This window comes from Embiotoca jacksoni, unplaced genomic scaffold (genome assembly GCF_022577435.1).
Source record: "Embiotoca jacksoni isolate LCO1_2020_lvr unplaced genomic scaffold, fEmbJac1.0.p SCAF_6, whole genome shotgun sequence".
NCBI lineage: Eukaryota > Metazoa > Chordata > Actinopteri > Embiotocidae > Embiotoca > Embiotoca jacksoni.
Window position 1 is genome coordinate 7,712,693 of NW_027185414.1, and position 25,807 is coordinate 7,738,499.

General features: G+C 43.1%; 1 protein-coding gene across 2 annotated transcripts in view; it reads left to right on the plus strand.

Annotated features, from left to right (window-relative positions):
• cd276 (CD276 molecule) overlaps window positions 1-25,807 on the plus strand; it is a 68,755-nt gene that overhangs the window by 11,701 nt on the left and 31,247 nt on the right. For both annotated transcript variants that reach the window (XM_069174335.1, XM_069174336.1), the window contains exons 3-4: window positions 5,206-5,556; window positions 8,017-8,313. In XM_069174335.1, coding sequence (XP_069030436.1) covers window positions 5,206-5,556; window positions 8,017-8,313 — 648 coding nt within the window. The remainder of the gene's footprint in view (window positions 1-5,205; window positions 5,557-8,016; window positions 8,314-25,807) is intronic.

Genomic DNA, 25,807 nt, shown 5'->3' on the forward strand with positions numbered 1-25,807 from the left:
CTTTTCTCGAGTTCTCGCTATTAAATTAGTTTGATCTGGGTGTCAGACCCTCGCCCCTTTAGTAGACTTGAATTACAGTTGGTGGAAGTTAGATTTCATATGACTTAATGAATTCCAATTGCGACCAGTTTTCACAGTAGGGAAGGAAAAGCAACAAATGATCATACAAACTCCAACTTTCCACTTCTCCATCATTCATCTGCAACCCCCAGTGGGTTCCAAACAGGTGTGTTTTGGCAGAAACCTAATTTCCCTCAACATGTTCTCATGACAGCAGTTGACTAATAGCTGCAACTTTGCCAAGCACTGTTTTTTCTTGCTTGAATTGTTGTTGATTTCTGTGTTTGTTGGGATTAACTTGTTTTTGGGATGATTCTGAAGTATAAGGACATGGCAGGAAAACATATGATAGATGCTTCACTTCAATCCAACAACCAGTAACTAACTTAGCTTTACTTCCTGGTAATCCTCCCTCTCTGTACTCTGTGTACATGTGTGTGTTTGTCTGCAGCAGTGTGTGCGTGCACATGTCTGTGATCCATTTGCTCACTTTTGGAGCTGCAGAATAAGAAGTTCATGTAAAATGAGTGAATAGGATCAAACCTGTGAAGTTTGAGCTAATGACAGGAACAAAGAGATAGAAAGACAACTTTCTAGATAACATTTCACTCTTGTCTTTTATTTTGAAAGTGTTATTGAGAGTTTTGCACAGTTTTGGTACCTCAGCACTCTTTGGGTTGTTACTTTTGTAATTCTGATTTTGGCTGGTTGGCTGCTTCTATGTTGCATTTCATGGCAGATATGTAGGTTAAATTTAGCAAACTTTTGATGCGTACATCTTTTTTTTTTTGTAGTGCACCTTTTAAATTGTCCAAATCCCACATGCATGGTATCCTTTAAAAAAAAAATAATTAAAAAAAAGGTTTTCAAAGAATAAAGCTGCCAGAAACCTGAATTAGAAGCCAACTGACACAGCCATCTTATAAAATTGACAAATATTTTTTTGTGAAATATTGCTATAGTTTGAAAAAATATACTGTTTTACTATTTATACAATAGAAAAGTAAAAGGTTTAACTAGTATAATGTATTTACATGTGAAGTTATTTCACTACCAAGCTTGTTTTGTGCCATATTTATTGAAAGTCTCTGTTTGCCTTTTTAAACCAATGACAGTAATGTTATGGCCTGCAGACATTCACTAAAGCCCCACATCAGCACTTCTCTCTACATGACACATAAATACCGTCATGTTACTGTAAATAAATCATACCCAGCCTATTATTCAACATATACATCAATGAATATTATCTGGTTTATTAAAGCAATGAGCAATGAGCAATGTCACTATAGCAGTGCCCAGGAATTAGCAAGGAATTATACTTTGCTCGCTATGAAATGTTAAAATATCTGCCTTGAGAAAGGATTGTACACTGTTGAAGTGTGCTAAAGTGCACCTAAAGAAGCACTAACTTCTCCTGTATTTGAAATGTACTTCATGTAGCAACTACAGCTATGCAGTTAGTGCCAACATCATATTCCTGCAGAGTGCATATTGTTCGTATGGTAATGGAGAGAAACTCTGGAGAGCCCTTTTTGCTTCTCAAGCCATTTGTTTGAAAAAGATTGCACGAAATCAGCGATAGTTTAATTGTAAAACGAATACAGGTGTAATTGAGTTTATTGAAGGTGTACATATCAAAATCAGTCAAATGAAAGCTTACCTAGACGGAGTGGTGAAGACTAATACACCCTGTCCAGTTATTTGACATGCACACATATTGCATTTGTCAACGCATGTGGATGCACACATTCACACTCACCGGTCTGTATCTGCCAAGTTGTCTGTGGATTTAATTTACCAACAGCCGTGTGCTGTGTAACCCTGCTAGCACCCCCTCCGTCACAGCTCGGATCCACATATTTACCGTCTCCTCGCATCCCACACTCGCGCTCCCAGTCAGCCTTCACGCTCACCTCATGTGCCTAGCAAGCATGCAGTTCACTAAATGACACACACTTGGGTAGAAGCAAATCCAGCAGCACCCATGCCTTGCGTATCTGAGGCAAGCAGAATGGAAGGAGGTGTCGATGGTGACGGGGTGGCGGGTTAGTCTTGAAAGTAGAGTGGAGACCAGTGTGAAGATCACTTGCAGCCTTTTCTAGCCGGCCCTGTGCCTCGCTGTCTAGCGGGGCCCGTTGCCAGCGCTCGCAAAGGCTGTAATGAGTTTATTTCATGTCGGCTGTGAAAGTGCCCGTCTCTGTCTCGCAGGCACTCAAACAGAGCTGAGACCCATAAACACAAAGTGCACTGTGTAAATCCCCGCAGCCTGACGTCTCCCAGCCTGCCCTCTATGGCTCCTGAGCATCTCTTTATCGAGAGGGAAAATGGATAGGTGAGATCCTCACTTGCCCTCTGAGAAGACACGATGCCCCCCCCCCCCCCCCCCCCCCCCCCGTATCACCAAAGACCACTCATGTTACAATCTTTAACCTCTCCTACTTGCACTTGTCTCTTTGGTGAAAGACGGTTTTTTTTCATGTCGAGAGACGATCAAACGGGCAACTACTGTGCAGAACACGCTGTCTGTTGTAAACAGCAGCAGATAAAAAAAACAAAAAAAAACAGCCAAGTGCACAGTGATTTGCTTTGGCTCATGGTGTTTTACCTCTGACGAATAGGGCATCAGATGTGCGTTTTCCATGACGTCATTCGGCCTGGCATGCCTCCCTCCTGTCCAATCCCCTCCCCTCGATGTCATGCAAAATGTTCCCCTTCTGTTCTCTTTCCAAGTGCAGGTCAGCGTCTCTACACAAGGTCCCTGTGCAGAGCTGCGTCCTCTCAGGGCCTTGGAGTGAATGGAGGGTCACTGGTTAAAGAAACAGTGAGTGGAAGAGGAGGGGTGAGGCGGAGGTGTAGGATGTGAAAGAGGAGTTTCTATCTCTCTCTCCTCTCTGACATGGCTTTGGTCCGGGTTGGGGGATTAGTGTGTGAGGCTCCACCGCAGCCTCTTCCTTGGCTTGTTTCCAGATATTATCTTTAAGTGTGAACTCAACGCAAGCCCAAGCCTCTCTTTCTGTCTTTCCCTCTTCCCTTCCCCCTACGCGTATGAACTCAGTGGTGTGAGTCATCCCAGGCTGCTCGGGGAGTGATTTAATTGCTCTCTCTCCTCCTCCTTCAACACGCGCGTCTCTGAGAGAGGGCTGTCACTGACCCGCCGCCCCTAAAAAATAAACCAAAAACAACAGCGACCTATTCATTGCCGCAAAGGTTGGGCCACCTCCAACCACAGTCAAAATACACACTTTAGAAAATTTGGCCAGTTGTCCCCATTTATGGCGACACAATGCCGCCTGCTTCTGCCATGCTTTGCTGTGATAACTCTTCTGTATTGTGCAGCCCTGCTGGGGGAACGTGGGCACGATATGGGGACAGAGAAACACCCCCACCACCGCAGCAGAAGAGCTTTTGTAATCACAGTTAAGGAAAAAAAAAAAACTCTGCCGTTTTCACCGTGGGGGTCAGATAAAGGTTTTGTGACTGGTACTTGGGTTGGCGTGGGCACTTTTGATTTGTTGCAGGTCAAAATTGTGGAGCAACATTTTCTGCCAAAATGAAGTAATGCCAACCGACTGACCTGTGACACAGAGACTGAGCGGAAACCGTTTGTTTTTCCTGTTTTCATGCTTTCTGTTTATATTTTGAATTGACTATTTAAAAGGAAAAACAGTTTAATTCATAAAAAGTTGTCTATTACACCCAGGCATACAGTTCATTTCAGTGGCATTAAATCCGTGCATTTCCCTGTCCCTCTCCTCTGCACTGGTGAGCTTGGACAGTAGGTGGCACTGTTCCTGCAGACGAGCGGGTCAGGAGGGGGTGTGATGTGGAGAGGGCCACCTTGCTGGGATTGGCTGCCTGTGATTGAAAATAGGTCCGCCTTGACTTAGCAGTAGTTGTCCATACATGAAGCCGCACAGATGAAAGACTTGTTTGTTGTTAATAGGGTGAGTAATTATTGCACCTCGCTGCGGTCAAATCTCCTTCACAGCAAAATGATTCAACACTGGCGTTGGCTGTGTGATAGACAGAGCTCAGGAAGGGGGTGAGGAGGCTAAAATGCCACTGTGATTATAACAATTAGAGAGGCTGAGCATAAGGTAGAGGGTATTGCTCCTGGGGCCGACTGGCTTTTTTTCTCCCCTGTGATGCCGATGAGTCTCTCAGAGTTGTATAACAGCAGACAGGGATCAATGGAGAATGCTGACTCTTGTGAATACTATGGATGTACTCTAGACTGCCTGAGATGGCTACTAATCCAGAATGATTATGCAGTGTACTCTTTGCTCTCTGTCTAGTCTAGACAAACAACACACACACACACACACACACACACACACACACACACACACACACACACACACACACACACACACAGGTGCGTACACACACACACAAATCAGCAGCCTTTTTTGAGTAACAATCACTTTTCACCCATCACCACCACCAGCAGAAGATTATTCTCTTTTTTTTTTTTTTTTTTTTTTTTTAAATTTAACCACCGATTAAGCTAAAGCTGTACAGGTGTTGTTGCTTCCGTCGCTCACTTTCAGCGCACTGAGCCATCGCCAGGAGGCAAAGCCTATAGGAACACAAACAAAGTCCTAACGCTTACCTCCAGATCCACCCCACCTCCTCTTCCTCTTCTTCTGCGCTCTCGCCTTCATCCCGTCTCACCCGTTTCACGCTACCAGGCTGCACAAACAAAGTGGATGTTTCCGAAGCAGTCACAGCATATATTTCAAAATGCTGCATTGATTTTATTTTCAAAGACATTCAAATATGAGTAGGTGTCAGTCTGTCACATTTGAACACAGCACACTGAATTAATGCTGTGATTCAGTGAGTACTGTATGTTTATACTAGACCTGGGCCAAATACCATTTACTAATACTGTTTATTGTCTATTTTAGACTACCTGGGTGACAAAAGTATGATGTGTGCCATAGTAGAGGCTGCCGAGTTCAGATGCTTGCCGAAAATAATGTATAAAAGTGTATTTAATCAACATTTCTGTGATTGACAGCTTACTTAACATTCTCTAGCATGCAGCAAAAACATATTCTCCAAAAATATAAAAGCACAATTCCATGTTTTTTTTTCTATCTTTGTTGACAGTTGTATTTCCCTCGTCTTCTTTTATAGCCGTGATTGAAGTGCACGTCCCGGATCAGCCAGTGGTGGCGCTGCACGGCAGGGACGTCACACTCAACTGCTCCTTCAGCCACGCCAACCCCTTCAACCTGTCTGATCTGAGTGTCTTCTGGCAGCTGACAGACACAAAACGCAGTGTGCATGGGTACTGGGAGGGACGAGACCAGCTGGCGGACCAGGCAGAGAGCTTCGCCAACCGTACGAGCCTGTTCCCCACCCAGCTGGGCCTGGGCAACGCTTCGCTCCTGCTAAGCAGGGTGGTGGTGGCTGATGAAGGCAGCTATACCTGCTTCGTCAGGGTGCAGGACTACGGCAGCGCTGCTTTGCTGCTGCAGGTGGCCGGTGAGTCAAGCTGTGAAGGTCCATGACACATGTGAGAACAAACAGGTGACTGTGCACACGGGAGTGTTAAAAATACACAGCCCTAACCAGTGACTGGGCTGCTAGGTAGCTTCAGCCACACAATGTCTTACTTTATCGATGTTGCATTGCTTCTTCCCATGTAACAATGTGCAGTGCTGTGTAAAAGTTGGCACTAAATGTAAAGTGAGAATGCTTTCAAAAGTAATGTTGAGTAGTTTTTATTTATCCCTTCAAACAAATGAAAGCAGTATTTGGTGCGGACACCCGTTGCCTTTAAAACAGAACCTTGCAAGAAGGTTGTTCCGAGCGTCTCGGAGAACTTGCCACAGTTTTACTTTTAAGATGTCTGTGTTCTATCTCTTCATGTGGTCCCAGACTGATTTTACGATGTTGAGGTCAGGGCTCGGTGGGGGTCACACCATCTGATGCAGGACTCCTTTTTCTTCTTCTTAATGAATTGGAGACTGATTAGACGCCTTCCTGAGCGAGAAGTCCCTCAAACCTTTGCACAGCATTGTAAATCTACAGTTTCCAGTTAAACTAAAAGGCTGTATTTACACGACTTCTCATTAGCTTCATCAGTCTCATTAGCAATGTAACTCTAGCCTTATAATGCCGCACAACGGAGGATGGCATTTTTTAAATGATAAAAGATATTAAAATAAATAATCAGTTACAACTCCAGATGTGTATATATATTTCTTCAGAATAATTAATTCCCTTTTGTATTCTGATTTATAGTGTATGGTGTTGGTCGAGCTCAAAAAATGTCCGTTAATTCAACCCAATTGCATCTTTTATTAGGTTTTTCTGGCTTGGCAAACTTCATGCCTTTAATTTGTGATGCAGGCTTTCAGTAAGTTGTCTTCAAGCTTAGGTAAATCCAATGACATCATCAGGTTGAATTTGCTCAAAGCTTTTCTCAAGCTCATCCAGAGCCACAGAAGATGTAATACAAGTGTTTGCTCTGCCTGAGTACTAATGACGAGTAAACCAGTCCTCCAATGTAAAGTTGATGGGAGTGTCCCTTTAAGCCCCCCCTCCCCCCAGCGCCCCTTTCCACCTCCTTCCCCTTTCCATTACTAAACAAATATAATAACACATTTTGTTTGAAGGGATTATTCTATACAGTACCATCATTACAGCAACACAAATGCACTAATAGTATGCAATAAAAAGTATTGAACACGTAACTCTGTTGGAGGTGATTTAGGATCATTTGTTGTCACCAGATGTAAATAGGTGATAAACAGCCTCCTCAGGGCTGCTGAGAAGCGTTTTTGGTCAATAAGTGCTGATTGCGGTCTCTGTCATGGTCAATATCTGCTGACTTTGATTATTAGCTGTTGTTACGGTCAATCAGCCTTCACTAACATCTTCTCTGCTGTGCGACTCCCATCGCCTACCTTCACAGCTGAGAGCCTTTTATTTATTTATAATGATACTGTGTGCTTTTCCCTCCTGCTCACATTTCTATATCTGTTGTGAGATTGTGCCTGTATTCTCCCAGGATGGATGTGCATTACGCGGTGTTAATGAATAACATTTTTTCTCTCGGCTGGGGAAAGGGAAAACAATGTCTCCAACAGTGACAAATTGGTTCCATTTTTATGCATTAGATTTATAGATATTCTATTTTTAGCCAGCATTTAAAGTTAATGTCGAAGACTTCCCTCATGCTGAGCTGGAAGAAAATGAAAGGAGCCCGCGATGGAAATCTGGCCGTCAAATGGAGAGCTGGAGAAGTTAGTGTGTGCCACGTTAAATCTGTCTTTGTGTTGAGGGTCCACATTTCAAAAAGCAGCTCAGACGAACTTATTTCATCTCGCCCTCAGCTCCACCCCATTGTTTGCCGTGCGATGATTGGTTCTGGGAATACAGCAGCCTCTTTCCTCGCCACCTCTGTTCTCGTGTTTTAGCTCAAGGGATTGTAGAAGCGTGATTCCAGCCGAGGCTGACGACTCACCCCTCACCTCCACCCCTCCGCACTCTTTTCTGTGCCATAGGCTGAGTCGTCCCAAATCTCTCAGCCTGCCAGTTTACTCCCAGGCCTGCCCACCTCCTCCTCCCTGCTTGCACCGTATTTTCCTTTCTGGGAGTGGCTCAGTGCTTGGGCTCTCTAGAGAGAGCGGCGTTGGAGTGTAGGGATGCAGCATCAGGATGTGCTGCAGATGCTGTCCGTGTCTGTGGGATCTTAAGCACTGTGTTATGCTAAGCTCCCTAAATATAATTAAGAATTTAATGGGACTCATGTCAAACAGTTCCCAGGGTGACACTCACTGCAGAGAATCTAAAACTGGTAAATTCAGTATGTGTCTGCTGCTCTCTTATCAACTCCTTATCCTCTCCCACTCCATTCCTCTTTCTTTCCTTCCTCCCTCTTTAAATCCTCACCCGTCCACTCCCCTTCTCTCCGTGCGCTCCTCGTCTCTTTCTCAGCCCCCTACTCCAAGCCGGCCGTGACTTTGGAGCCTGAATCCAACCTGCGGCCCGGTGACGAGGTGGCCCTGACTTGTGTGGCCTACGGAGGATATCCCGAGGGTGGCGTCATATGGCAGGACGGGGGCGGGCGCAACCTGACGGAGAACATCACCACATCAGTGGTGGCCAACGAAGAAGGACTCTTCACTATGACCAGCGTGCTGACAGCCGTGCTGGAGCCCAATAGCACCTACAGCTGCCAACTGATCAACCCACTGCTGGGGGAGGAGGGCTACGCCTCCGTCACAATCACAGGTGGGCGTCTTTATCTCTCTTTCATTATGAAAGACTTCTAGGTCTTTCAGTCGATATTGCCACCCCTATTCTTGTGCAAAGTAAACTGGCAACGACCATATTAACTGGCTTCCTACAGAGTTTGAATGCTACCAGCTCAGACCAATCTTGTTTTCAGTCATGCATATGCAGTTTCATATGAAAGTATTGTATGCTTTTGTGAGTCAGTCTGTCAGTCGAATTTTCTGCTGCGACGGCTCAACCTTTTTCTTTTATCTTTCTCTAAGTCACATTAAAGCTACGAAGAAATGAATGAAATATAATGAAATGTCCAATTATGGGCCAATAAGCATAACCCATCAGCTCTCGTGCATCGTTAAATTAGATCAGTGGGTGATTATTTCCCTGAGGATAGTCAAATAGCTATTCATCACATATTTCAAAAGACAAAACAGTAATGAAAGGATGGGCAGGAAGGAGTGATTGGTCTCTGAGCATCTGTCTGCAGGAAATGTTTGCTAACCAAGAATTAGATTGCTATGTTTGCCTTTCTCTTTTTGTTTGACGTCATCTTGAGCTCATCTTGTGCAACAGTACCTCTGTTCGGCCTAATGGTCTCCTCAACCGTCCCCCCGCCACCCACCTCCCATGTCCCTCCTCGCCTGGCTGGTGTACTCCATGCGCTGAGTGCAAGGAGAGTGTCGCGTAAGGTGGGCCAAGGCTGGGTCTCTAATGGGAGCAGCACTGTGTGAAATGGCTCATAAATAAGTAGAGGTGGCCCCAGTCCGGTCTCTGGGCCGGGGCTTGGTGCTGGAGCTCGGGCTGTTGAGGCGGAGGTCGAGGCAGAGGTCAGGGAGTGCTGCTCCACTGGGCTGGGAAATGACTGTGCTGTCTGGAAACAGGATGGCCGACTGGCAGGGCTGGACGGCTGAGGGAAGGTGGCCTTTCTAACAGTTTAGTTGGCCTCTTTCAAAACAGCACAGATAACCAGTCAGAAGGACCACTGGGGCAGCGGAGAGGTATTAAACACATGGTGAGGATGAAATACGACGGTGAAGTAACTGTTAGAATAGTCTGTAGCAGCTATTATCCTTCTCCTTTTGCTGGATTGATGCACTTTTTCAGGCTTGCTTGAAATAAATACGATAGTGGCATTACCTTTCATGTCATTTTTTTCGTCTCTTTTGTTTCCTCTCGACAAATGAGACTCTCATTTAAACATTATTTTTACATTCAGTCCTCTGCGTCAACGTGTTTAGATGATCGTACACTCGGCCTTTTTTTCCCAGGAGAGTCGATACAAAATCACAACGATTATCTTTGCAGTTATTTTACTTGTCCTTTTTTCAGCACCATTGAGATTAAAAGTATAAATGTTCAGCCAAACTTTTTGATGTAATTGTTTTAACATTAATGCTAAAGGGTTGACTGACTCAATCTTACCACCTGTTTTCACCTACCGAACACCTCATTAATTCACAGGATGCTATGCAAGCACTATGCGTGCTATGCCCATACACCCAAGAAAGGCGCCACCTGGTACAAAGCCTTAGCAACAAGGAGGTCGTGTGCAGTATCTCTCTGGGATTATCAAGTGTGCACCTCCCTTCGCCGGTGTTTCGTCAAGTTCAGACCACAACACTTCGGGAAGGCTCAACAGCAGTCCTGGTGTACCAGAACTACTCCCCTCAATACTCCCACCCACCACCCCGCCAGCTTTACATCTAAACTAGTATGAATTGTGCCTGCATACTTTGGCAACATTATCTTTGCTCAAAGCCACTATTTCATAGCTGCTACACACGACCAACAATACCACCAATTGTAGTATAACAAGTACACGGATGGATGCATGGAAGAGGCTAAAAGGTTCTGCTCTAAACTTAAATAATCGGACTATTTAATGACCTTACAGCCAACAGACATACCCGTTGAATGAGAGATGGATACTAGAAGCATCAAGTTCAGTATTAAGGCTGTTATTATTGGCTTTGATTTGTCATTTCCTTTAGCCAGAGTGTAATGGTCCTGTCGTTCTGAAAACTAAAAGAGAAACGAATGAAAAACAATCAATGTGACCAGACGCATTCAAAGAAAACAATCAAGAGCAAAACAGACTGAAAAAAACGAGTTCTGGCCTAAAGAGTATTGGAGTGTTGAAGTGTGATGTTTCAAAGAGGGACAGCAAGAGAAGCAAATCCACAAATAAACGGGGGTAAACCGTTAATTAAAGCAGTGGTGATTGTGATTTTCAGCAACTGTGTACACATGAATAAGTGTAGTTTCTCAGTAGGAGCGCCAGCACAGCTTGATGATGGCCCAAGTTGTTAGTAAACACACAGAAGATTTATAGTATTTTGTGTGGCACGATACAAGGGGGCTTGTTTGAAATGAAAATGTATTTGCATTTGTTTACAACAGCTGCTGTGTGCTTAACAGTTTCTGTAATTAATTTTGACCCAGCAGAACTCTTCTGCTGGAGTAGCAGAGTGTGCCGAGCTGGAGTTGATATACCGAACACGCTTGCTGTATACACTTCCAAACACAGCACTCTCAGGCAGTGGCGAATCCTATTATAAGAATGGGTGAAATCTGCTTAAAATTCTAAATGGACTATGAAAGTGGGTAAAAAAAACAAAAAAAAAAAAAAAAAAAACATTAAGAAATGGGGGAGCAAAAAGAGAGAGAGAGAGAGAGAGAGAGAGAGATGGTGGGGAGGTAGAGAGTGAACAAGCATGTTAAAATTTCACACTCACCCCAATCTCTGATTGAAAAATTACAATAGTAATACAAACCTCCCCCAGGCAGAACAGGAGTTTGACAAGGTTAATTTTGAGAAAATGAACCCTTTACCCGCACCGAGCGCAGCACTATGTGGTCTGGCATGAGCTACACGTTGAGAGTCCGTGTTGAGTCATCCATGTTAATCTTACCTCTTTTATAGTCACCACCCGTTAAACTAGTCAACCGGAAACTGCCGACAACATATTCACACAGCACATGCACGCTATTATCGGGCATCTCAGAGACGGTTATTTTAGCAAACACGCCCCGCAGAGCACGGGTCAGTTTTATAAGACAAGCTCTGGAATACGGAGTGTTTGTGTGTTGCTGGATTATTGATAGATTTGCAGAGCGATGCAAGAATTGGGTGCAGGGCGACCCACAGGAACAGCTGGTATTAATGAATAGTCGAATGATGGAAAGGAGCAGCTTCAGTCCTCAAATGAACCGTGGCCTGTCTACTTGCCTGGAGAGTGTGCTTGTGTACTACCCCCCCCACCCCCACCCGCTCCCCTCCTCCTCCTCCTCCTCCTCCTGTCCTTATGCCTTGCGCTGTTTAACACGACCAGCTTATTGTGACCACTTTTTTTTTTTTTTTCCTCCTCAAAAACAATAATGTTTCTGGAGGTTTTGGGATTACGAGTTTGTATCTTCATAATTTTTTGCCTGATCCTCCTCCGAATGTGGAGCTTTAGCGATGTATCCCATCGACTGGAGCTGTGTGATTGCTGCAGTGTGTTGTCTGATGGCTGAGTTTCAGGGCCTGTCACTGAACACCCCCTCCAGCACCACCCCCACTCCGTCTGCTTGCTCTCTCAATGAGGATGGCGCCATTTCCCCGGCATCACTCTGCTGGCACAGCATTTACAGTGAAAAGTGTGCGGATGGAGATAGAGTGGGGAAAAGAAGGAGATAGAGAGATGAGGCAGGGAGATAGAGAGAGGGAGCTGGGGAGGCAGGCTTAGGAGGGGTGAGAAGTGGATGACAGAAAGTAAGATGGAGACGACAACGTTTGCTGAGCTCAGAGTTGTGGCATTACGGCCTGATGGGCTTGAGATGGACTGTAGCTGGCATTCTCTGGCTTTCACTGGGCAACACTGTGGCTCAGCGGTTAGCACTATTGCAAGAACATCCCAGATTTTATTCCCAGTCTTAAATCCTGTCTGTGTGGCATTGGCACGCTTTCCCCATGTTTGTGTGGGCTTCTGGCGCATGGGCTAATTTTCTCACTCAATCCAAAGACAATGCAACTGGAGAGAGGAGTTAGAAAGTTCAAACACCCTGTAGTTTTTGAAGTCGGACTGTTTTATGAAGAATGGCTGTCTGCATTTGGTAGTTCGAAAGACGGAATGTGTAGCTAGAACTAACATCTATGAATTGGGTTTAACATTAAAGAACGGGTTCACATTTTTTCCACGTCTATCTTAAAACGGTACTCGCATTTAGAAGTGCAAGTAAAAAGGTTCCAAGACTGTTCCTGTTAAGTGCAGCACAGTAATGAGGGCAGATCAGGGGGAAACAATAACGTTTGTGTGGAAGTATTCCAAGTTACGTCACCTGATCAACATCACCTGTGTTACAAGCGTTTTGTATGCGAGTATTTGCAATTTTACCATCAATATGAAACTTGAGTAGAGAGCGCGAATCAAAGTTTGTATCAGGCTTTTGGGGAACAGAATGAAGTGGCAAGGAGCCAAATCTGGCGCGTAGGCGGGGAACAACGACTGTGTTGCTGTGGACGAGAAACTTGTGTGTTTTAAGCGCACTGTGAGCAGGCGTGTTTTCAGGTTGGAGAACCCAACTGCCATCGCGCCACAGTTCAGGCCGATTGTGCTGAATGTTTCCCCTGCTGAAACGTCTGGCTCATTACATCATTGCCGACAGCTTTCTGAAAAGCAAATTTGAATCGCGCTCTCTGTTCAAGTCCATGTTGAAATTTCAAATGTTCCCCCATCAGTGGTCACAAAAGCTTGTGTAACGCAGGTGCTGATGTTGATTAAGCAATAGTTACTCATTAAAGATATTGCTGCGCTCCATTTGTTCGTGATAGGAATAGTTCAGGAACTTTTGGATTACACCGTGTATATTGACAGTGTTTTACTTTAGGTTTATAATTTTCATTAATTAATTTGCAAATGAAATCAGATTGGGATCTCTCACTGTGAAGGACGAGTAAACTTTCAACAAACACACACACGCACACACACACTCACAAAGTTAGCAACTAAAGGAAAAGAGGCTATTGCTTTCCTTACCCACAGATGACGTGACCACATCATTCAGTCAAAACATCCATTGGTGTGGATATTGTATATGTGGCAACTGGATTGGACTGCTTTGGCTGGGCCTAGTTTTATTTGCTTTGCATCAACCACACCATGTGTTTTTTTAACCAACTGTAATGGACCCTCACCCAGTCTGACCTTGCTGCTAATATTAATCTCCCATGAATCTACTAGAGCCCAAACTCTCTAAAGTATCCCTCAACTCGGTCAGCATCCTGAAAGGCCGGAATAAACATGGCCGCTGAGAATTATGCCGCACCGTGTCTTCTAAACCACATGCTAACATTTCCTCACTTTCTGTGAGATGACTTCAATTTCCTTCAGTCTTTTCTAAACCAGCTTTTTCTTGTCCAGGTACAACGCTATTTTAGTATGCCATATTTCCCCAAGGAGACTGTTTGTTTCAGTGATTGTGAAGCGCATGCATTCTAAACCAACCTTCACTGGGTAAATCAAGGTTAAAAAACATCTTTAATTGCAGTATAAACATTGACCTTTGTCATGAAGATGGAGGTTCTAATGGTAGGTGGTCTGTGTGAGAACATTCAGCTTTTCAACAGACTTGGCAGTGTTTTTTTGTTGTGTTTTTCATCGTCAGATGGGTGCCAGCTTGCTGCTTGCCTCTTTTTCCTCACTGTTATTATGTCTTCAGAGCTCAGTCCTGACATGACGTTGCCATCTAAATAGCTACCTGCCGCGCTCACTCGACCCATAAAGCACTCATTCCGTCTGTTGTTTCTAAGAAGTCTTTCAATGGTTGTTTTCTCAGAATTTTGTCATACACATTATATTTTCTCCTCGGATCTCTGCAAATACTGTGTGGCAGTTTGAAACATTTATGTGTATTAAATTGGAGCATTGCTGTGCTCGTATAGCCAAAGGGCCAAACAGAAAGATGCAGTGATCTACTGGTTTCAAAGGTTCTCTCATTAAACTAACTGTTGTGCTGAAATTGCAGTAATCGCAATTATCCATGAGATATATTACAAACATGTTTGTGCCTTTCTCTGGTAGGGTCTCCTATCAAAAGCTCCGTCAGTCAACTTGGGGGTAACATGTCGCCCAGTATAATGTTGTTGCTTCTTTAGCTTCCATAACAACCCATTGTGCTGGTTGTTGTTCTCCACTGAACAAGGACTAATTTAAATGCAATTAGCAGAGCCTTCAAAGAAACAGAAAACAGTCGTATAAATGAATCTGTTGTCAGTAGAGCAGCAAGCAGGCAACTTTCTCCGCTGAGCGCTGTATTAATTAGTGTCCAGCGCACAAACAGGCCCTCTCTCTCTCTTGCTGAATGCATTCTCTGTCTTATCAGGAGCCCAGCGAGGGGAAAACAACCAAATAGACAGATGAAATAATGTAGGCAATCTAAAATAAAGTCAGGTAGGCAGCAGTGGCACCATTGTAAGCACATTAATTCCTATCAAGATTATTAACTGGGGCCACTTGCCTTCGTCATTGCTCTAAGACGTTTGAACGTCCTCTTCTGGGCCTTCAGTATGACAGCAGGACATTTTATCCCTGTATTATGGCCGGCGCAATGTTATTTGTCATGCTCCCAGTCTTACTGTGAGCAGCTCTGAGGAATTGTTGGGTTAGACTCAGTTGTGAGCAGTTGCTGGTCTCTGTGCTGCTCTTTTCCAGCAGTACAATCTCAAAGATAAAATGTGCCTCCTCTCTTTTGTGCTGGGATTTATTCTCCCTTAATTCGCAGCTACTCTTCCATCATGACTTTTTAGCATTAAAGGGCTTTTGGCTCTGCTTGGGTGTCAAAGTGTTTTTCTTTGCCACAATTAAAAGCTGCATTGGCATATTATTTCCTCTTGGACGGTGAGTTTTCCTTGTTACTGTACGTTTGGTATTTGCTCTGTAAGAAAAGAGTGTGTGTGGGTGCATGAGTGTATGAGTACATGTATGCATATGCCTTGTTTTTATGTTTGTCTACACGAGTACACCTTGCAGTGTTGATTCCCGCCTTCCATATGTCAGCATCTGTTTAATCAAAAACAGAGTCCATCGTTTGGCATCATATCACAGCAGTATGATGTTACCCTCTGCCATGTTCCCACAACCAGCAGTGTGACATCTTTATGTCTGTTCCCGGCCGGGTGGAAAAGTCCTCCCTCGCTTTCCTTTTCAGGACACTGTATTTATGATGGCAGTAAACACACAAAAGCCCTCTTTTGTTATTGATCGGGTTCATTTTGATTTGGACTCACAGCGAGGACTATCATTGGGACTGGTGGGGCCCCGCAGTGTACATTTCACACAGCTCCCTCTAAATCCTGTAAGAGGGATTGGCTTCGGGAGGTCTGGCATCAGTCTTGGCTTCACGATATGAAATCATATTAGTTTCAGCTTTTCAGAGTTACTGGGAGAATAGCCACCAACAAACGGCCGGGCACACCTTCAAAGTTCAGTTATTTAATTATTCAGCCCGTTTATTTGATGTTTAAACTGTGCACCTGATAACGCTATGAATTATTGTCCTGCATTGGATGTTTGCAACCTCAGTAAATTGCTTTGTTCTGTGCATGCAAACAGTCTAAATTAGTGGCTGGCAACACACAAGGACCATTGTCTAGCTCTATAATGTGTTTTCAATTAGGAGGCGTTGAGAGATTTAGCTTATTCTCAGGATAGGTGACTCTTTTCTTCGATAGCTCTGGAGACCAGTAATTGATTACCAAGTGTGAAATGGAAGTTAAGAACGGACTGCGTGTGGCTGTGTCCCAGAGGAGAGGAGTTTCGAGCAAACGTACTGCTCGACTCGCTCACCTCACTCTGTACTGACAGCTTGACTTGAAACTACGTGAGCACCCGCTGACTCACCACGTGATAAGAAACACACCCATTACGGAGCCCCTTGTTTCAACCCTCGTGTCAAATATCACAATAATGACTGTGATTAAGCCATGCTGCGCCCGTGCTCCTTGTGATACCAGTTTGAATGGACAGCGGCTTGCGATGACTCACGTCCCCTTCAAGTTGCATTAACATCTTCCCGCCGGCTCGGACATTGTAGCCGTGCCCGTGCCCCCAGAGCCTGACAACTTGCGGCTCATTACAGACAAACTGTCCACAAGGAAACAAACTCGCTCCTCTTACCTTATTAATATTGTCAACAGTGTTTAATTTCATCACTTGCCCTCCTCATGTGTGATGCCGCAGTAAGTGCAAATCTCTGTCAATGGCAGAGACAGCTCAGTGACCCACACCACAAGAGTCTGTCATATCTATAATGTATCTGTCTCGATGCTTTCAGACACTTACTCTACCAGACGAAGAGTGCTGCCATTTGTAATGTCAGCTTGTTCTCCGCATGTAGTTGTTAGAGGGGTTAAGAAATCCAAACAGGGTTGCTGCTAAGAGTAGATTTTACTATGAGTGTGTTGTGGAACCAAGAAAGTCCCAGCTCTCTCCAAAGGCAGGTTTTCCCTAGGTTTATGGAGGGCTTAGGTGCTGTGGGGGTGGTGGACAGTTGTTTTAATAAATACAATGCATTTTCACATAATGTTTGACTATTATCATACCATTTTTTTTTTTTTTTTTGAAATGCACTGTCTGACATGAAAACAGCAGCGTACCATAGCATAGAGAAGCTATAGTAGCTTTGGTGCTGTGAAAAAACACTTGGGTGTACACATGGCTGCACCTAAGTATTACAACGGTAGAGAAGTCCCTCAAACATAACAAAATCCGCCTCCCCCTACAAAACAAAATGTGTTTATTAGTAATGTCTGGAATGGATTTTGTTGCCATCGGAGAGAGCCAGGCAAGGGCTTTGTGCCAAGCTAAGCTAACTAACTAAAGTATACAAGCTGTAGCCCCACGTTATTTTTAACTGTTTCGATAGGAGAGTGGTATTAATCTTCTAATCTAACATTTGACAAGCCCTTTTGAACCTGTTCAGAAATTGGGATTGGGATTTGGGCTAACAATTGTGTGTATACACATATGTATATATATATTTTTTAAACTTTGCTTACACTTCATAAAATAAGTAATGCATACATTTTCAGTGATACATCTTTAGCGTGCCATTTAGTTGCGTACACATGTCGCCCCAGGCAGGCTGACTGCCCGCTGATGCCCTTGGATTTCAATATTTCACCGCGTCTCTCCGTAAAGCCACGAGACCTAATGTGATGACATTGCGGGGCTCGATGATGTAACTGGTTCCTCAGTTTGAAATATGTGCAGCCTCAGCAAAGTTACGACTCCCATCCAGAGATGAAAGTAAGTGTGTCCTGTTTTGTATTGTGTACCACGAGAAGAATTAGTGCCGGTACTCCAAAGCGGGAAAAGAAGGTGTCAAGGTTACAGAGTAAAATAGGATCCAAGTTGTAATCCCGCACACTGTAAATCTGCCATTGATTCTGCAAGAATGTTTTTCCTCCAGTATTTTCTTGTTATTTATCACACATTTTAAAGCGAAGGGCGGACAGCTTCAAAGACGACAGCAGTGCTCATCATATTGGTGTCAAAATATGATAAAAAGGGAAGAAAACAGGGCAAACTCATTTTACCATTTGCTTTAAGGTCTCTGTCATTAAGGTGCAGTGACAGTGGGGGGATCTAGAGGAGAGTATTGTCAAACTACAAAAAGAACAATACGAAGGATTAATTGCTGGGAGAAGTAATGATCACCCATTCTGTTGTATGCGTGCTATTTAAGCCAGATGCACAGCATGCATTGGACAGTAGTTGTGGGTCACTTCATCAGTGTTACAGAGTAGTTTGTCTACTGGTACACAACTATTAATGTTGGTTTACCTGTAATTATAATCAGCTTCTGGTTATATTGTCCTGTTTTAAAACTGCAGTCTGTTTGAGAAAGTGTGACCATGGTTCTCCAGACCTTCATTGTTCCATAAAAAGAATCTTGTCTCAAAGTCATGGCCCAAGTGAAATAGTCAGTTTTGTTTGTATTTACTCAGGAATTGCTTGCTTAGCACGGAAGCTGTTTATAGCAGTGGCCTAGTTCACATAGTCACACCTGGGAGCAACCGAACTCTCAATCTGCCAGTCACTGTCGGGGTTAATGCCTCAGAGTTTTGGGTTGTGATCTAGCAAAAAAAAAACTGAAAATCTTCTTATTTTCCTCTTTATTTCACTCTTTCTTGCACCTCTGTCTAAATGTTTCATTTTTCCTCTTTTCATTTTGTGTTTATCTAGTCAAGGTTTACAGCTAAAAGGACATAAAACAAGTTTTTTTGAAAAAAAGTTAACTGACTGTTGACATGATAATTAGCATTAGATACTTCATTTATGATCAATGAATGTCAGAGTTTTGTTTTGTCTCTCCTTTACATTTCTTCAGAGCCTGTTTACATTGCTGTATGCTTTCAGTGTATATATCTTAAGGTAAATGAGAGGTTAAATATCCTTATTTTTCCATTAGCAAGCCTTGTTTTAGTCACAGTGTATTTGTTTTGTGCAAAGGGCCATCCTTGTGGGACACTGGTTGGAACATATTGTCCCTGACTCCTCTCTGAGCCTGAGGCTGAGCATTTTCTCAGGATAAATAACTTAGCTACACACAAGTTGTAAGACTGTGATTAGCAATATTCCACCGAGAGAGAGATTTAGAAAGCCATTTCTTTTCCGACTCTGTCCAAGATACCATATTTAAAAAAATGCTGCAAGGAGACAAAGTATATTTAAGCAATAAGCCATGAGTAGCTGTACTTGACAGTGATTTTGGAAGAGCTTAGAGGCATTGTTAGGGACTCCTCTAAAAGAAGTGTGTGAACACAGCCTCAAGTAGCTGTTTGCTTTTGTGAAACGACTGTAGTAAAGCAAGAATGTAAATGTGCTGTAAATGTTACATTTTATTGTAATTTCAGTGATAAATAATGACACTCATACCAATGTGAGTGGTGATTTTTGGTTACAAGGTTATTTTATAAGAACTTTAAACACAGTCAATCAAAAGTGAGTTAAGAAAGTGTTTTATGATTTAGACTCAACAAATGACTTGATTTCCTAAGAAGAGCGAGATCTATTGATTCCACTGAGCCTTTAATGGACACGGTAAAGCAGTTTCAGTGTTTAACGGCGTAAAATCGGAGAATTGTCGACTTTTAATCATTTCTCGTGACAGTGGGAATCACTGCGAGCTTCCAGACTGCAGTATTTATTTAAGCTAACAGTTAAATTCTTGCAAAACTGTGATTGTGAAACAAAGCTATCCATCTAGCCAAGATGCTGAAAAACATCTCATTAGCTTGTTATAGTCAGAAAAAAACAGGATTATGTGTTGAGCATTGAAGTATATGAACCTAATTTGTGTTTGGCTTTAGGTTAGGCATTCTTTAAACTGTGTCATGCGTACTTAAAAATGCACTAAAGATGCTTTCAGTGATGAAAGATTTCAGAGTCCTGCCCTGAGATATTGCCTCAAATAAGACAGCATCCCTGCCAGTAAACCTGATGCTGACTTGAACAGCTTTTGCATTGGTATCTCTCTGACCTAAACAAAATATATTGTCTCCAATATATGTTAGGAGGTTCGGTTGTGTTCATGAGAGGAACGACAAACATGATCGAGCTGACCTGTATCGAAGCCTGAGCTCGAGTGCTTTTAAGAATATTCATCTCTCTCCAGTAACCACCAAAGACTGCAGCAGAGGAAAATGAGAAATGCTGTTTTATAATGAGAGCCCAAGGCAGAGACATGTCTTTTAAAAAAAAATCTGTCATTATATATTCTCCCAGTAATACTGCAGTGGGAGAAGCATACTAAGAACGTGCGCTCTTTGAAGAGGTCCAGGCGCTTCTTTCATGTTTTGGATTGAGCTTACGTTGCTTTGTAATACAGAGTTTTAGCTTACATCCTGTCATTTTGTATTCCAAGATGTTATCATGTAAGCAGCAAGTGTTCCTGTGAATTTGAACTACAGCTTTGTTTTGTCATAAACCAACATTGATACTTTAAAAATGATGCATCCCTTTTCTAATGTCTAACCAGAGGATATTAGACAGAATTAACGATGACTGTAAAAAGTTTTGCAAAAGATAAAGGCATTTTGGAACTAGAGCGCACCAGAAACAATACCCAAGTGCTGTTTAGCTTGGTCATGACAGCGTCATGGCTTTCTAAAGAGACAAAAAGTGAACATGAAAGACTATTACAAAAGCTAAGGCTTCAACTGGGTGTGTTCCTGACTTAAATTAACACTTGAATGGATGGTTCAATAAGTGCCATGTTAAGTTCATATTCTGGATGATATTTCTCACCCACTTTGCACTGTACTGATGCAACACAGGAGTTGTTTCAGCAATAGGTGTGCACTTCACAGAGTCTACAGAGAGTTTCAAACTGCAGTTCGTTCTTGGTGCAATGAGCCATTGGAATAAGCACAATGGCGTTGTGGCTCATCCACCATGTTAGTTCAGCATTACAGTAGTTTGAAATATTACTGTTTGTGTCTCTTATTCCATGTGTAATGAGCCCTTGTTATGGTTTTATCTGTGGACTTTATTGCTTACATAAAGTATTTCTTTCCACCAGCAGCATGTGAACATGCACTGACAAAACAATGCTACAAGGGAGCTCTGGACGACAGTTTAAAGCTGCACTAATATATTGTTTTATATTCACAATAAATTCATTGAATAACTTCAATATAGAAGGAGTTGCTTATGGCAACAAATCTTTAAGAAATTGGAGCACTTTAGCGTCTTTCCACTCGTTGTCTTGGTTGTACGGCTGCGACGTTATTGTTGTGGTTCAGTGAAACTTCTCATCAGCATTGTTTCCTGCTACTGCAAAAAAAGCCGTGATAAATCTGCTGTATGCTACTGGAGTTAGAAACAAATAGTAGCTGGTAAATGTAGTGATGCATTTAGCCACTTAAAGAGCTTTAATAATTCATGCAGGGAAAGGAAGGCGCCAAAAGGAGAGAGTACGACTGCAAATTAATCATAACGTTACTCTTTGTGTCTAACGTATGCAGACTGGGTGCTTGCTAACATGTTCGCCAATCAGTGTTTACAGCTTGTTCTGCTGCCCCCAAGTGGCTAAAACAAGAATTAACTGTGCTGTAAGAGAAACCAGATGTAGCTCAGGTGTCCCTTTAATCCCGTCATACCTACTTGTCCTTGTCACTTGAGTTTCGGCTCTTCTACTTGGTCTGTTTCGGTACTGATAGCTGTCACTAGTGATTCTATCCTACACATCCTCACGGGCAGTTCTTGTTCTTTAAAGCTAATTAAAAATTTAGACAACACAACATTGTAGACTGATTATTGCACCGAAGTTCAGCCTGCATTGCGAAGATGGCCGAGTGAAGAAATGGAGCAACCAAGAAAAGAAAAAAAATAGAAGAAAATCGATAGTCCACTCTGCCTCCAACATCTTAATGCCACTCTCAGTGGAGAGGGATGTGCGGAAGTGATGGACTCTCTGTCAGTTACTAGACATCAGAGGAGTTTTTAATTGAGGCTCCAGTGGGGCAGGGAGGGGACACGGGAGATGCTGAGGGAGAGTTTGCCTGGCCAGTGTAGGATGAGGTGGGCAGGACCTTTGTGAGACAGTGTAGCAGTGTAGCAGTCCACTATCATTTCTCTCCCAAGCTAAGGCTGGCCACAGTACGCCATCAAATTTATTCTACAGTATATTTGGAATATTAATAATAACAACATATATCACAGTATATTTTTTCCTCATATCTTTAGATGATGTTTCAAATGCAGGACAGACTGTGATAGTATCAATTTATTACCATGATCAGTTAACTATTAATATAGTTTACAGCCGTTGTGGAGGAGTTTCATGCTTGGTGTAAATTAAGAGCTTATCACGCTGTACAGGCGACACTCCGTGTGTGTGTGTGTGTGTGTGTGTGTGTGTGTGTGTGTGTGCGCGTGTGCATGCGTGCGTGTGCGTGTGTGTCGTTTGCTCACAACAGCTGCAGAACAAGTTCAGGATTTAGTTTTGGGGCGAAAGGCTCGCAGTCTTTCTCATGTACCATGAACCATTTTTTTCCCCCCACCATGTCCTGCCACGGCTGACTTGTCTTATCATTAGGACAGGGACTCTGCCAGCAGTGTCTGCATCGTGTTTTTTCTTTTTTACACCAGTGCCAGTGCTGCTTGTGTCAGAGCCGGAGCACATTCTCAAACATTGCTCACACTTGCTGACATGTTTCCTCATGGCTTGCTCCTCTCTATTGAGCTGTCTGACTCCATTTCTTCACCCGCCCTTTTCTTAGCATGCAAATGTGTGTTTGTTTTTGTGTAAAACGGAAGCGTATGCTCACTGGTTAACGTGCAGTAAGCTGATGCTCGCGGTACACTTTTGACGTAACATTTAAAATCCATTCGGTACCAGAACAAATAGTGTAGCCAAATCCACATCAGGGCATGTATCTCCACCAGTTTTTTTTTTTTCAGGTTATCCCGGCCACCTCTACCTCAGGCCATTGTTTATATATTCCAGCACAGCGCTATTAGATACTCTCACACGCTTCTGCCTGGAACGCACCCTCTGCCTTGCTAACACGACAGCCATGCAATTGGCTCTGAGCTGTATATTCAGTTAATTAGCCAGTCTACTGGGCATGGGATTACCTTCAGCTGTAAAGATGAGAGAATCCACTCTAACCTTGCCCCCGGCATATCTGAGTAAGACTTGAAATCATTCCTTTGAAAGTACCTGTGACTTCGCTTCCCTCTGCCCTCCTCCCAGACAAATCAGGGCCTGCCATTGTAGGTTTCGTTGCACTGTGGTAAAAAGCGAAAAACTCATGAAAGTATTTCAATAAATTCTGCCTTACACATTCATTTATATGACTATGACACTCTAAAAAAAAAAATCTAACTTTCAGCTAATCAACTCAGCAGCTGGATGTCACATCGCCCTGTATTTACATGTTGCATGTAACATATATGTTACAACAATTATGTAACATTATTGTAAATATAGATAATAACTTTCTAGCACGTGCAATTATTATAAAATTATGTATTTACTTGTGCGTTTAATGTAAATAGGTCACATGAATAAAGCTCAACGTGCATCTTTGGGCCTAAAAGCATTCTATCTTTCAGAAATACACTCCTGAAAACGTATTAATCTGATCTAAAATCTATACTTTCCACCTATAGGCTTGAAAGTAGCTCTCACAGTGGTTGCAATGTTGCCCAAATCTTATCTCGTTTAAAATGGATGCTAACGCTAACCCAGTTTCCCAGGTCCTAAAACATTCATGCAAACCTTTCAAAACTCTTCTGCAGCATTATCTACCACTCCTCAGTTCATTTGTTTGCTTTTTTTCAATAAGTAACCAGCACTAACAACCCTTTTTGTTAGTAGCTTAATCAAATCTTTGTTTGTGAATTGATCAATAACGGATGTTTTAACCTGATGGTAGTAATATTTAAGAGTTTCAAAACAATGATGCAATGTTTGTATGTGAAAACACAGCATACAACTTTTTGTTAACTAGAAGGGCACCCTGAGAGCACAGACCTCAGCGAAGGCTCATAGTCCACTCCTGCATGATATGCAGATCTGAAGCTGCAATCACTGTATCTGAATATATTTACGATTGTTTCACTTCTCCCCTACGGGACCACTGTCCCTGAGTAGTCCACAATAGTTTGCTAGCCATCTGGATTCTGGGTCAAATTCAAGTGGGCAACTTCATTGATTGGCTGGTGGACCATCCATAACATTACACAAATCCATAACAGGCCAGTAATCTCACCCTTAATCCAGTTGACAAACAAACAAACGGCACCAAAAACACAACGTCCTTGGTAAAGGTAACTATCTCTTCAACTTATCTTTTACGAATTGTATCAAGTGGGATATTTAACATCTGAAAAGTAAATATGCTCCCAGGTGGACTAACTGTATTGGAGAGACTGATGCTAAATTACTTCAAGCATATCTTTGGCATTTCTGTACTGCCATTTCTTGTCCTGTCTTACATGTATACCAGTAGCAATATATCTGCAACAAACAAACATTAGCCAGTAACATCTGTGATATCCAGCATTTGTGCTGCCATTGTAAGTGTAACATACCTTTTAAATATAATCAGATGTTCTTTATTTACACTAATTCTTTAAGGTTTTGTCTCGGAATTTCAATCAGCTGCATTGTCTTGTTTTGTATGCTCAATCCACAATCATCTAAATCCATATCTGACATTGACCAGCCAGTCGTAACTCAAGTGCACTTAGTGTCCGTGTGTCATTGTAACCTCTGCCAGTGCTGTGTGACCATTGGGCTGCAGGGAATATTCACCTGTGGATCCATTAGATTAAAGTCTGACTCATTTTACCAACTCATCATTCTAAATCCATAGCGCTGCACTATAGGCAGACTACCTCCAGACTGTGAGCCATCCTTCCACTGGGAAAAGGTCAGTAGCAGCCTGACATGTCTGAGAGACAGCTTACGAGTTGAGAGTAGACTAATACCACAGAAGCTCATTGCGATTCAATCCCAGTCCTGCCTTCACGCAGTCACCAGCCCACTGCCTGCTGGCTTGCGAAGCAAAAACTTATTCACCCACCACTCAGGTTTTTTGGTCACTCACCCCTTTACCTAATCCCTTCAACCTTCACTGACCCATTAACTCATCCACCTTACTAGAGCATGCCCCCTCCACTTCTCTCCCCCCTCCCCCACCACCACCACCACCACCAGATGGCTTTTATAGTTCTCCCGCTGAGAAAAAAAGAGGGCTGTTAGAAAACTTTATTCCTGTAAATGCAGAGCTATTACTCTGCTTTAATGTGCACGTCTGCACATCACACACTCGTGTTTGCCACAAGCCCATGGCGTCAAGGGATGGGCAATAATGTCAGACAAATTGTGTAAGTAAATGGGCGCTAGGTCGTCCTAGAGACGAGGGCATTGCCTCTCTGCATGCCAATAAGACAGTGAGGTAGCATCTCACTGAAAAGCTATTTATTGAAATGCAAAAAAGAGAGAAGGCTCTGAGCAAAGATGCTGACAGGACAAAAACCTGTCGCCATCCATCTCAGTTTGCCAAGTTTTCCCTCTACAAGTCAGCTCCTTGTCCTCTCCCAGCGAGGAGAGGTTTTCCGAGAAATATTGCAAGAACAGCTGGCGTGCCTGTGTGGTCACAAGCTTTTCATGCTGGGGCTGAGTGGGGAAGGGTTCTCACGGTTTTGATGGACACCTCCGAGGTTGATAATAAAGGCTTGTAATTGAAACTGAAGCTAAAACAAATTCAAAGTCAATGTCATCAATGTAATCCTAATATTCATGCTCATGTTTTGGATGCTGGCTAATCCGTGTCCTCTGACACCGAGGCCATCTTCTTTCCATCAGCCCTGCTGTTATTGTTTCTGCCGATCTCTTTCATGCGAGATGAGGCTTTGTTACACAGAAAGTGAACGTCGGCGAGTCTGTTTGCACTCGCTGAGGTAGTATGCATCAATCACCTCACCAGTGTCGGGTG